The following is a 12,655-nucleotide window of genomic DNA, read 5'->3' on the forward strand; positions in this document are numbered from 1 at the left end:
AAATGTGCTTATTAATTTCTTCTTGCTAAATAAACTATTTTTCTTAGGAGTACAACATATTGATAGGGTTGGTAGTTTGATGCGTGGCTTCAAACTCATTTGAATCCACATGAAACAAATGGGGTAACATGGAGGTTTCTGATATCGGTTTGTTTCATGCCTATGCTTGTTACTGAAAAATGGTTTTGGTTTAGGTCCACTTGTTTTAACCTAATGGCATGGTTTTAGGTTCGGGTTTAAAAGATATTAGAAAGGGGAAGGTCAGCAGCCCACTCAGATTTGATTAAGTAGATGAAATCAGGTACAAAGGAAAAGTGTAGGAAAAAAATAAGTTGAAGTAAGGAATGTATTGAGGATACAGTATCTCCTTTTCAGGTCCTTTTCTTTTGGTTGTCTAAAACAACTGATGTCTCATAAAGCCAAGAATAGCAGGTTGGTTATGCAAGAAAAGCTTAATAAGCTAGGTAGTACATGATATGTTTTCTAATAATTTATGATGATTAATTCAACAAAACTCCTGTTTTACAAATTTTAATAAAAAAAGTTACTTTTTGATAGAACAGCCATTATGACATACTTGCAAAGACCTCTCATTATTTTTGGAAAATGATCAGGAAAATTTTAATATTTAAAATAAAACATCCTCTACTCTAGCCCTATCTCTAATTATACAGAGCTTTGCAGACTTGTTTACATATTTACTATTGGTGCGAAAAGGCAGATTTATCCCTTCTCTAATTTATGTAACCTTTTTTATTTAGAAAAATGTAAATAAACCTTACATTTTCATAAAATTCCGTAGAGGGTTAAGTTTACACAAATAAATAAACCTAAGCTAGTTTGTCTAAGTGAGGGAAGGTGTATTTTTTTTCACATCCACAGTTAAACTGTAGCATGCAATTAAATTCATCTAACTCAAAATGTAGCTAAGGATGGTGCAGTGTTTCAACTGTTCTGATTTTTTGTTTGGGTTATTATGTAAATATGAATAATAATAAAAAAAAAGTAGTTCTGCCAATATGTGATAAGGTAGGGGGTTATATATATGACTATACGACTGTATGTTATATATACAAGGAGAATGCTTCGCGGCATTTTTTGTGAGTTTTTGGTCATTTTAAAGCAAGAATATAAATTGATGTTGAACTTAATAAACTTACATGTACCCCACGTCACAAAGGAAGGGCGTAAGTTTTGTGTGTTGTTAGAGATAATTGAAGTATATTCTTATTGTTTTGCGCTAGATCTAGTCATTAGTATCATAAATAGGTAGAAGAATTCTGTAATTCCATTATTAAAGTTACAGTGTTCTTAGCCATTCGTTCCTATCAAGGGATACCTCTAGTAGGTTATAAATGTCTCTCTCCTCTAGTAGGTTATAAATGCATCTCTCTTTCATTATCTTCAATTTCCATCATCTTCAACCCACTACTCTTTGCATCAGTTCCTTTATAAAACTAATGCACAAGCTAATCTCATGTATATTGGCCCACATCTACCGTCATTAATTGTTTGGACCATTATAGCTTCAATAATGCTGTCAACATTCTCATAAGTGAAACACCATAAGCCTATTGAAACTACTGATACATTGCAAATGTCAATAGTGAGAGTTTCAAGATAAGCATGAGGTTTTGCAGAAAACATGTTCTATATCTAATGGCAAATGTGACATGTAATACTTGCTCAGGGATAACTATGCTAATATTCTAATCTAGATTGTGAACGCTAAGAGTTGATTATGAAGATCTTTATGTCATGTTACTTGTTAAAGATCGATAGACTCTAATACTATATTAAGATTCTACCTACCTATCCAAACATTTAGATAGATATATAGGCCTAAGACTATAAGCACCGCGAGAGTTCTTAACCTATTCGATGTGGAACTATTATTTTTCGACATTACTAATTGATTAATGTACAAGGCACAAGATGCAGTAAGAGCTTGATTTTGTTATTGATTTTCCACTAATAGACTTCTCTCACCACATGATACATAATTAAACCAATCTTAAATTTTGCAACTGCAAGTCAAGAAGAAAACAGTAGTCCTCCATGTATCTACCACCAAAATGGAAAGGGCAGTTATGAGAATCCACTGTTAAGATATATGGACAATCTCCATTGAGCAAAATCATGAGTCCCCAAGTGTCGACTTGCAAGGGAGGCCAACAATCATCATCTATAAAAGCAAACACTCCAACTTAATAATTTAACATTGTAGTTGGATTAAAGTAATGCCTTCCATATTGTTTAAGATATAAAAGCTCTTCAAAAATCTCATTCCAATGAGAAGTTGTCCTTTGGTTCATTGTTTGAGGAGCTGCCAAGCGGGTGACAGCTCTCAAATTCTGTCATTCCAACAGTCGTGCGAGCCGGCCGGCCGGCCGGCCGGTATCAACCTCAACTTCTGAGCCCCATTCTAATGGTGCTGGAGAGGCAAAAAAAAAAAAATCATAAAGAAGGACTTTGATTCGCATCCTGCTGTGTTTGAGTTTCTAATGCCATCGGATTGTGCTCTTGTTTTGTATTCTAAATAAACGTCGTGCTGCTCACCATTTGAACCTTCCTCGATTCTCTCTCTCTATCTCTCTGTCTCTGTCTCTCTAACACACAGCTAATTCTCTCTCTCTCTCTCTCTGTGTCTCTGTCTCTCTAACACACGGCTAAAATGTAAGAAAGATGGACCAATCTTATCCAAGTAAATCACGCGGAAATCAGCCCGGAGAAATCGCTGGCATGGCATCTTAGTTTATCTTCCTTCTATTCTCTCTAGCCTTTTATCCAACCTCGAAAGGGATACATATAGGGTGATGAACCTTTGAGTACTGTAAGTTAACTTGACTATTAGTGCCTGTACAAGGATCGCATTCGGCGTATACGCTATCCTGTCCCCTTTCATCTACTTAGGAATGTCAAGAACCCCTCTCCACGATCATGCTGACCTCTCTCCTATCCTTTCTTAATTTATTCCTTCGAGCAAAGAACCTTCACGTTCTACCAATTGCCATATCCTGGACTTCTCACTCCGTACTATCTCATTCTCTCCCAATAGTTTTTGTTCACGCCATGCTAATCCCAAATCGATCGTCCTCTGATGATGTAACCTGCCTTCAGAATCCCCTAATCAGCTTCTTAACCAGGATCTTTGGATAAGTGATCAGTGTATCTACCCACAGGGAGATCCAGTTTTTGCCAAGCTTTGGTGCAATGCTGGGCACCTTGGATTCGAAATATAAAACTAGCCTCTCTTTTTTTTCCCACTAAAGCGGATGATTCATATAGTTTGAGTACAGATACATCCAATAAGATCAGAAAGCAACAAGTCTCGGGGCACTCTAAGCAACTTTCCCTCCCCATCCCATAAGGGGATTCTAGAGTAACTGGCCACATACAAAATCACTCAGTCTGCGGCCCCATTTGCCTTTCTGAACATATACATGCTGAGCCTAAAAGGCCACAATAATACTCATTATAGCCTAAATATTCCAAAGCTGGGGTGGCTCCCTCCACGACCACTAGAGCCACTCTGGATCCAGCTAATTACGATGGTCAAGTCGTCCTCCAATATGACTAAACTGGCCTGCAGCACACACCGAGTATAGCTCAGAGTGGCCCTTGCTGCCTTCAGCTCTATTTTAGAATTAAGGTGTCGAAAATCTAGTAGCCACTAAGAACCACTATCTTGGAGTTAAAAAAAAAAAAAAAGATAGCCTATTTGTATGGGGCAGCCCTGCAGTGCCACGGGCTTTGTGCATTGGGATGGTCGTTTTTAGGAGCCCCAATTTTTCTAACCTCATAATTGTCCTTGTCTGAGGTGTATTCCTTGGTCGACCCCACCAAGGGCTCATAATTGTTGATGATCATGGACTTTAAAAAAGCTTTAACTGAAGTCAATTCTACGTTGTTCGCATTCTTTCCAGACCCTCCCATACATATATATGAACACGTTTCAAGCTTTGCTATGCCTCGCCAAGTTACACTCAATTTCTCCTCCGGCCAAAAACTCCCTCCTCTTCGTATCTACCACCAAGTCCTAACAACAATGGAGCCTGCAGAAGTGGTTCCAGAGGCGAGTTGGAGCTCATTCAATTCAACCATGCCAATTAAGGAGTCTGAGATAATGGCACATTTGCTCGGTACCTACAACTTCCCAATCGAGCATGATCATCATGACCCAAGCTTTGGAAATCCATCAATATCTTGGTCTTCTGATCATGTTTCTGATTTGTACTATTGTCTGGATAGTGTTAATGCCGACGCTAACACCAGCTCTTACTACTGGCCTCAAGGGGATGATAGTAGTATGAGTACTAGTAGCTTCTTTGCTCCCCCTTCTGGATATGAGGGCTGCTATCTTAGTGGATCCAATGAGGTCCCTGGGATCAATGCTAGCTCTGCATCCATGGATTATTACTTGGTGGGGGAGAAACTACCTACCTCATCAGTTCAGGTGGCTTCCATTAACCCTCCAAATGTAGATCCCATAAGCTTGAATGACATGACTAACAGTGATGATATGGGAGACTCCGGCATGAATATCTCAGAATTCACTATTCCTGATCATTTGTCACAACCCAAAAGAAGGCTCCATGTGAGCGAGGATGATAAGCCTGCTGAAAGTCCTAAGAAGAAGGTCCGGGCTTCTGTTCGACTGAGTAGAAGCTCTTGTAACTAGTTCTAAGATTTTTTTGGATTGGTAACTATATAGAGATGCACTTGCTTTACATTCTGATTGATATAACTCAAATGCAGGTCCCTAAGACTTCCAAGAAGGTGCAATCAAAGAGAGCTGAGAAGAGTACTAAAAGTGGCGATGAGGAAGAGAGCAATGTTGTTGTGAATGGGCAGAGTTCCAGTTGCTGCAGCTCCGAGGACAACTGGAATGCTTCCCAGGAACCCAATGGAGGGGGCTGCACAAGTCCCAGCTCAAAAGGTCCTCCTGCTCTTAACTTGAATGGCAAAACAAGAGCTAGCCGGGGGGCGGCGACCGACCCCCAAAGCCTCTATGCAAGGGTAACGTATATATTTATTACTCCAGTAGACCTATTGACTCGATCCAAATCTACTTGAAAGCAACTCTCATCAATCCCTCGGAAAAAAAAAAGAAGACAACAACATCATCATCAGTCTAACAAATTTGTTGCTTGATTACAGAAAAGGAGGGAGAGAATCAATGAGAGGCTGAGGATATTACAGAAACTTGTACCTAATGGAACAAAAGTGAGCGTTTTGATGGCAATGCTTGTTTTCATCTATTGCATGTTTCCTTCTTTTTGTGAAAAAATCCTTAGGAACAAACTGCTGATAGCTAAAGTGTCTTATTGCCATCATCTGACAGGTAGACATAAGCACAATGCTGGAAGAGGCTGTTCAGTATGTGAAGTTCTTGCAGCTCCAGATCAAGGTAAGATTCGCATCTGAAGAACAACTCAATTGAATGGGTGTTGGTTGGATCTAGATCTGCACCAAATTGTATAATTCAGTGCAGTTACTCTGCAATATACCAGTATTCCTATTGAACACTCACCTTTGGCACATGATTAATAATATTTCTCTCTTTTTGGTTAATGTGTGCAGCTTTTGAGCTCGGATGAACTGTGGATGTACGCTCCCATAGCTTACAATGGGATGAGCATTGGCCTCGATTTAAGGATCTCTCCTCAGCAGCAATGATGGCAGATATATATGACTCAGATATCAGTTGCTACTAACACTTGAAAGAGAGTTGGTGCTGGAGTTTGCTGTTAATTCCAATTATTTATTTCAAGAATTCATTACTATCATGTATTGGTTTGTTAATTCTAATAAGCCACTGGGATGGTGATCCTCATAAGATTATATCAATGGATATTATGTTCCGAACAGCTTTTCTTTCTTTCCATAAAAATTTGCGGAAGGAATTGGTTTGTAACCAAGCCATAGTGTATAGAACATACATGGGATGAAGTCCCAAATTTACCAAAAAAAAAGAAGAGAAAAAGGGATAAAAGAAAAATATAAATGAGCTTCCTTGAATTAGAATTTTCTCCTTGAATGTTCTAAGAATTATATATTTTGTTTCCAAACTTTCCATGTTAAAGAATAACTATTCTATCCAAACTGCCTTCTAATTCTATGTGCCCTCTGTTTTTTTTTTTTTTCCTCAATGTTGCCACTACCCAAGTGTGATTTGGTGATTCACATGCTAACCAAAACGGTGTAGGCCAAATTATCATCCTCATTAAAGACTCAAGGTATTGTAATCTAGTCAACTTTGGGAAAGTTGAATGGCCATCTATAACTAACCGAGAGGTTAATTATGCTAATTATGCTAGACTGACAGTGTTGTTAACCAAAGCATTATTGTTATTGACTAATGCATGCATTATCCATGCATGTGTACCTTGAGATAACTTTCTTGTCAGAGCCTAGAGGTGAGTCAAAATCATGGATTGAAAGAATGTGCCTTGTTCATGCTCTCTATAATTTAGAGATAGAACAATTGGTTATATATTGCTTAAATTATAGCTCAAATCTCAAGTATTCTTACAACTAAGATAGAAACTAGATTTTGTACCAAGATATTGGAAAGCTACAGCTAAAGGAAAAATAAGCACTAATCCGAATAAATAACCTAGATAAAAGATTGTGCTGCGCCGATGCATCAAGGACTCTTAATTTGCTTCCTCAATATGTCTGCAGCATTTCATTTCATGATCATAGCAAGCTTTAGCATCTAAGTTGATACAAAAAATTTTATAGTTCAATCTTGCTAGCACTTTGATATTCTGTCGGGCTTTCAGCTATCCTAGTTCTCAATAAAAAGAAGGAAGAATCTAAATGCTTATGTAGAGCTGTAAAGCAAACCGAGCTACTCATTGAATTAATTGACTTGGCTACAGCTTGTTCAAGCTCTAGTCGATCAGCAAAAATGCAAGTCCGAACGTGAGCCAGCAGCCAAACTACAGGAAACTCGGCTTGCCTCAATAAAACCCGAGCTTAGGGCTCATATAACCGAAGCTTGAATAACTCAAGCTCAGCTCGAGCTTGAGCCAAGCTGGTGCATCCTAAGCGGATACCAAGCTAAGCGTTTTCAAATCCATCTTATTTTGTTGGTTCCTTCTCTTTAGACATAAATATAAATTATCCATTTGTCATCCATTTCAACCTCAGTTGAAGACAAGGTATACGTGCTATCTCTTGTTTTTCATCTTGGAAATAGACGATTGTGGCCCATTTCTCAATCGATCATGCTTGGTTTGGGAACTCACACTAATCATAAGTATGGCCAATAAAATCAAAAAAAACAAAAACAAAAAAAAAAAACTGATTTGTGATTCTTCTAAAGAACTCTACTTAAATATTGGGCGCCAAAAAAGATGACCTATTGCAATCCTGTTTGCTTTTTGGTAGACATAAGTGGCCCGAAAGTAGCTACATTATTTTGAAAGATTATCCCGTAGCAGCGGTTGCCTGTCGTTATTTCTGTATTGGCTTTGAATCTATTCGAACATGGCAAAATTTTTTTCAAGATAATTACAATTCACAGCCAGGACAGACCTAGCATAAATTAGATTTTTCTAAACAGATCCCAGCTCTGCTGTGATGTGATGGTAGTAGCGTCGAAAATATGTCGTCCAAAACATATCTCAGCTATGTGGCTTCTACGTATCTCGCTCGCTTGGCGTCCTCATCTCCATTTTGTAACCGCGAATCCAGGCAGGCCGCGGCAGATACACTTAAAGTTGACGGAGTCCACTTCTTTAGGTGCCTCTTCTCTTTTCCATCTCTCATTATGGGGTGTTTCACTGCTGCCTGCCTTTCACGTGTTCGATTATTTATCCCTTTGAGGGCTTACTCTTTTTATTTCATCGGTGCATGAATTATATGCTCTCATGATTAAATTTTCTTCTCTACTTTGCTTAGATAAGCATCTCTCTCACACAAACACACACAACCTTTGTTTTTAGTAAGGTCTTTATTACTACTATTAGTAATACCATACTCCTCTCTATTCTTCAACAAGATATCACCAATGTTTCATATGCAGAATTTTTCTTTGAGTTCCTTTTCTGAAAAAGCTGAAATGGTTCAGTTCCGCCTCTTTGTTTGCAATGAACTAATCATACTTTACAACCATGGCTTTACTGCAATGGATAGTTCAAGAATAATTTTAAAATTAATTACATGAGAGGACCTCAAGCTTGTTCAAGTGGTCATACCGCTTTGTCCAGCAACCAGAGATTCCGAATTTGAATTTTTGAATGGTGCATTCTCAAGTATTGGGACCTAAATAATTACAGTAAGGATGATCTCTCAAAAAGAAAATAATTTCATGAGAGAGGTCATAGTAAACAATCACATATGGAATGGAACAAAATGCAATCATATTCAGCATGACACCACCCATCCCTTGCACGTTCCTCAACCTATCAGGTGGCGCATCAATGTCGTTTTTGTATGAAGCGGGAGATTGTTATTGGGTAGCAGAGAAGTCTTCTTGTTGATGAAAAAGAGCCTTTTGCATACTTTTCAGTATTAACTTGTTGCATGTTGATCCTTCAAAATCACTATTTGTATATATTTCTCAAATCTTCCTCCTTTTGCAAGGATGCACCTCCTGTTAAATTTGTAACTGGTAGTCTTCATGAATACTTAATTTATGTACAAAATAATTTTATTACTTTTTTGCATTAATATCCATGAAAAATTTATACAAAAAAATATAGCTCTTGCAGTATAACTTAAATAATAAATTTTTCAAGAGCATTCTTGAAAAAGTGTAATAGGGTCCTTTTATACTTGAAAGTTGAAAATGATATTTACTAACACTGTTGATCAAAAATCTGACCAAAGGTGTCATTGCAAAAACAGGATGATGTGAGGCCTGAGGGGTATATATGCAAATAATGATTCTCGGAGAGTAAATATGCAATAAGTCATATATACAAAAATCCCTAAAAAATTAGAAAGGCATACCATTAGAACTGCTATGTAGGCTTTTGTTTATTGAGGGCTTGAATCCTTTCTTTCCATTTATGTTAGTTCACCAAGATTACCAACTAGAATGTATCAAATCAAATTACTGTGGTACAAAAAATACGAATATTGGAAAGAGCAAAAAAGGAAAAGAAAAAAAAATTACTGCCGATATGTTTGTGATATATGAATGGAAAAAACATGGCTTACATGAATGAGAAAAATGCGGATCAAGGCCCTTAGATTGATTTACTTTGTCAAAAAGAGGGAAAAATTCTACTTACCTTTCTTTGTCATTTTCATGAGGTTCAAGTCTGGTGGGACTGCTGTGGAAAGAAAAAGGGAAAGAAAATATGTTAAACTATGATTAGAATAAGTGAGTACACTGGATTATAAAGCTAGTTAAGTGATACTTATGAAACAGAGCACTTGGAGTTTGCAAGCGCCAACTGAAATACTGAAGAACTAATGTTCACCTATAAAATTTCAAAGATTGATGCTCTGCCTTACCACCTGATCATGAGATGGTAACTTGTTTCGCAGAGGCCTAAAGAAAATTAATCCTGGTATTTTTTTGGCAAGGAGTGTTTAAGACTGATGCTCTGTGTTAGTACCTATCATGAGATGGTAGGTTGTTTCTTGGAGGCTTGTAGAAAATAAATATGGTCAATGTTGAATGGTTTTTTATTTTGGATCATATCTTGGAGTAAATAAATGTGCACGTGATGTTTTCAATCCATGGCACATGGTATTTGTTGCAAATAGACATACCAGGCCCATGAAAGGAGGTTTCTCTTAAGATTAAGTTGCTTCAATGAACAACCAGAATTTTTTTTCCCATTTTGAAGGTAATGCAGAGAGGGTTACATCAACCATGTGAGAGTTAAGTACATGTAACTATTGAATTGGCACATGGCCTAACAGTAAAATCCGTAATTCATGTCAAAACCAATTCCCTATTTCTGTATGAATTTTTAACAACAAGCCATGCTTGTCATTGCCTTTTAGTTTGAATGCCTACATGCACCCAACAATCCTGTGAAAGGTTAGTGACAGTATTAATGATGAAGTATATCATATTCTCCACATCTTCCTCCTCTTCCTCTCTTTCTTCTTCTTGCTTTCTGTGAGCAAAAAGGGGAGGGTTCTTGTACAGATGAATGCAAGGACCCCTGGCTTCAGCTGAAACCAAATGAAGTTCATCAGGGAAGTCTATTCTTTTATTCATTTCATTGCATCAAAAAGGCTGAAAGACTGTCTCATCGTACGAGAGAAAGTTAAACATGTATTGTTTTGAGAAAAAAATTAAACAAGGTTGAAATAAGGAAATATGGAGGTATAGGGTGTTTAAAGATGATAACAACTTTGAAGAGAAAATAATTAGATCTTTTGATTTAATGATTATTATTTGGGTAGGTGAGATGATCTAACTTGTTTCAACCATTTAACCCGTTTAAGTTGTTTCAACCTGTTGTCGATCGGGATAGATTACCTGTTCTACAAAATGGTTAGGTTCGGGTTTGGATATTTAAGCCATTTAATAAACTTGTGGGGTTTGGGTTGACAGACTTTTGATCTATCATGCATCCAACCTGACATGATTGTCACCCCTACTAATTTGGCATATCAAGAGAAATGCCAGATATAGCTATTAGGTACTTCTTTTTGGCTAGCAAAAAACCTCAAGGCATTACATTATACCATCACATACTTTACAACGTAATCTTCCCTTCTCAGGACTTCCAGATCCCATCTTAGCTAATCAAACATGTACCAAGTTTGCTGCCATCTCTCTAGAAATCCTACATTAGGGCAGCAATTGCCTATGTACTTGTTAGTAGCAAGAAGACTCTCAACATACCATGGTGGTTTAGCCCTGGTCCTAGAAAGTCCAGTAACCAAATGGTGAATATACATCTGCAGGGCACATATTTGACCCTTTCATAAGTGAGTTTACTTCAGCTTCCAGCATATACTTTGCCCAGTGTAGTTTCTGAGCAAGCAGATAGTAAGTGACCTCTATCTTACTGCACAAGCCCGCTAATTCCTTCTTTATAAGTTGTGGATAAGGATCCATACAATTTAACTTCGCAGTGCTCTTCCTTCCTTGGAAGCAGCCATGTTATGGGCTGCATCATATTTTACTGGATAACCATCTGTTGAATTCTCATTTTCCTTGCAAATTTGGCATCAGAAGCATCAGTCTTTACCTACTTGTCTTTGTGTTCAGGAACTCCCGAAGAAGACTTAATGCGGGCAACGAATTCAACTACTTGGTAAGAGGGCATTCCGGTGCACAAGGGTCTTGTTGCTACAGGGTCTAGGAAGGTTCCGATGTACTCAGCCTTGCCTCCGGTATGGAGAGGCTATTTCTATATTTCAAACTTATGACACCTTGGTCACAATGGAGCAAGTTTACCATGGCACTAAAGCCTGCCCTCTAATGATTTTAACTATTAAGTACATGACAAAATACAATGGAGCCTATATAAAGGTCAAAATCAAGTCAACATATTGAATTAGACTGAACACATGCTAGATAAACTTGTATGGTAGATATGTGGTCACAACAAAGAAGTACATCTTCATGGAAAATTCTACGTTGGAATTTTGACCACTCCTAATGTGATCTCATACACAAAAGGCTAAATGGGTTTATAAGTATCTTGGTAGCCACACCATCAATTTAAGTTGGTTTGTCGACACCTGTGCTCTTTTATCTCTATGGTGAATTTGTAACACCAGCAAAAGATCTTTTGAATTTGAGTTGACAATACTGAATCCTGACGAAGCTTTGAACCGTGTATGGCATCTCTATGATAATGAGTTGCATGGTATTGATTGCTTAACTAGAATTTCAGTCGCTTTTGATAAAGAATACAACCTCAGTGATTTCCAGCTCCAAGGAGAGCAGTTCAAGGGTCATTGACAAGCTGTTGAATCAGTTTGAGTACCGCCGAAGAAGGGAATGGACTGCGATTGTTGCGCGGCTGCGGAACTAACCACATTTTCAATGATAAGCAGATGCCCATGAGGCTGGTTCTTCACTTGGCTGTGCAGTTGGCTAAGGAATGGGCTGCAAGTGCCTCATCAATGACTTTGATGCCCATGTCTCTTTCAGGTCCGGCTTGATGAATTTCATCAGGAAGGTTTGTGGGACTTTCTCCTGATGTAGGTATTCTTGGTTAAAGGGGAGGGAGGGGTAGAGAGGGGCCATCTTCTTCTCCTCTTTCTCCTCTCCTTCTTTTTCTTTTTTTCTCTGTTCTTATTCTTTCGTCTTCTTGCTTTCCTCTGTTTCCCATTTCATTTTTCTGACTGAAATGTGAGGTGGCGCTCCCACCATTTGATTCCCACAATAAAAAGGGCAAGCTGTTGAATCAATTTCATCGTGGTGGCCGCATGAATCTGTAAATTATAATGCCTTCTTTCATTTCACTGACGAATGCATCATTATGGCCTTATAACATTAGTCTCATTATGATTTATGGTGATCAAACATAAATTAGTTAATAAGCTGGGTAGGAGGGAGGAGGGCGAGCAGCAGAGAAGTCCGGGGAACGATTTCTCTATGCTTGCTTTTTATTTGCTTGCATTGTTGGTTCTGTTTCTCTTAGGCTTATTGTATGATTCAAAATTTTCTTGTTTGCTTACATTATTTAATGAATGTTGTGATTCAATATGTTTCCTTGTG

At 38.0% G+C, this 12,655-nt stretch overlaps 1 protein-coding gene across 1 annotated transcript; it reads left to right on the forward strand.

Annotated features, from left to right (window-relative positions):
- Positions 1-3,935: 3,935 nt before the first annotated feature.
- LOC103709176 (uncharacterized) lies at positions 3,936-5,958 on the forward strand. Its single transcript, XM_088719137.1, has 5 exons — positions 3,936-4,651; positions 4,759-5,019; positions 5,161-5,226; positions 5,345-5,410; positions 5,584-5,958. The coding sequence occupies exons 1-5, from the start codon at positions 4,049-4,051 to the stop codon at positions 5,677-5,679; spliced, it is 1,092 nt and encodes a 363-aa protein (XP_088575263.1). The 5' UTR covers positions 3,936-4,048; the 3' UTR covers positions 5,680-5,958.
- Positions 5,959-12,655: the final 6,697 nt, after the last annotated feature.

The sequence above is a fragment of the Phoenix dactylifera genome, chromosome 1 (assembly GCF_051530095.1).
Source record: "Phoenix dactylifera cultivar Ajwa chromosome 1, Ajwa_hap1_PhDact_Kaust_v1.1, whole genome shotgun sequence".
In the NCBI taxonomy this organism is placed as follows: Eukaryota; Viridiplantae; Streptophyta; class Magnoliopsida; order Arecales; family Arecaceae; genus Phoenix; species Phoenix dactylifera.

Excerpts from the sequence above, each read along its gene's own strand:
- LOC103709176 (XM_088719137.1), top strand. The coding sequence starts at position 4,049 with ATGGAGCCTGCAGAAGTGGTTCCAGAGGCGAGTTGGAGCTCATTCAAT. Across the intron at positions 5,020-5,160 it reads CCCAAAGCCTCTATGCAAGG|AAAAGGAGGGAGAGAATCAA; the intron begins GTAACGTATATA and ends GCTTGATTACAG. Across the intron at positions 5,227-5,344 it reads TTGTACCTAATGGAACAAAA|GTAGACATAAGCACAATGCT; the intron begins GTGAGCGTTTTG and ends ATCATCTGACAG.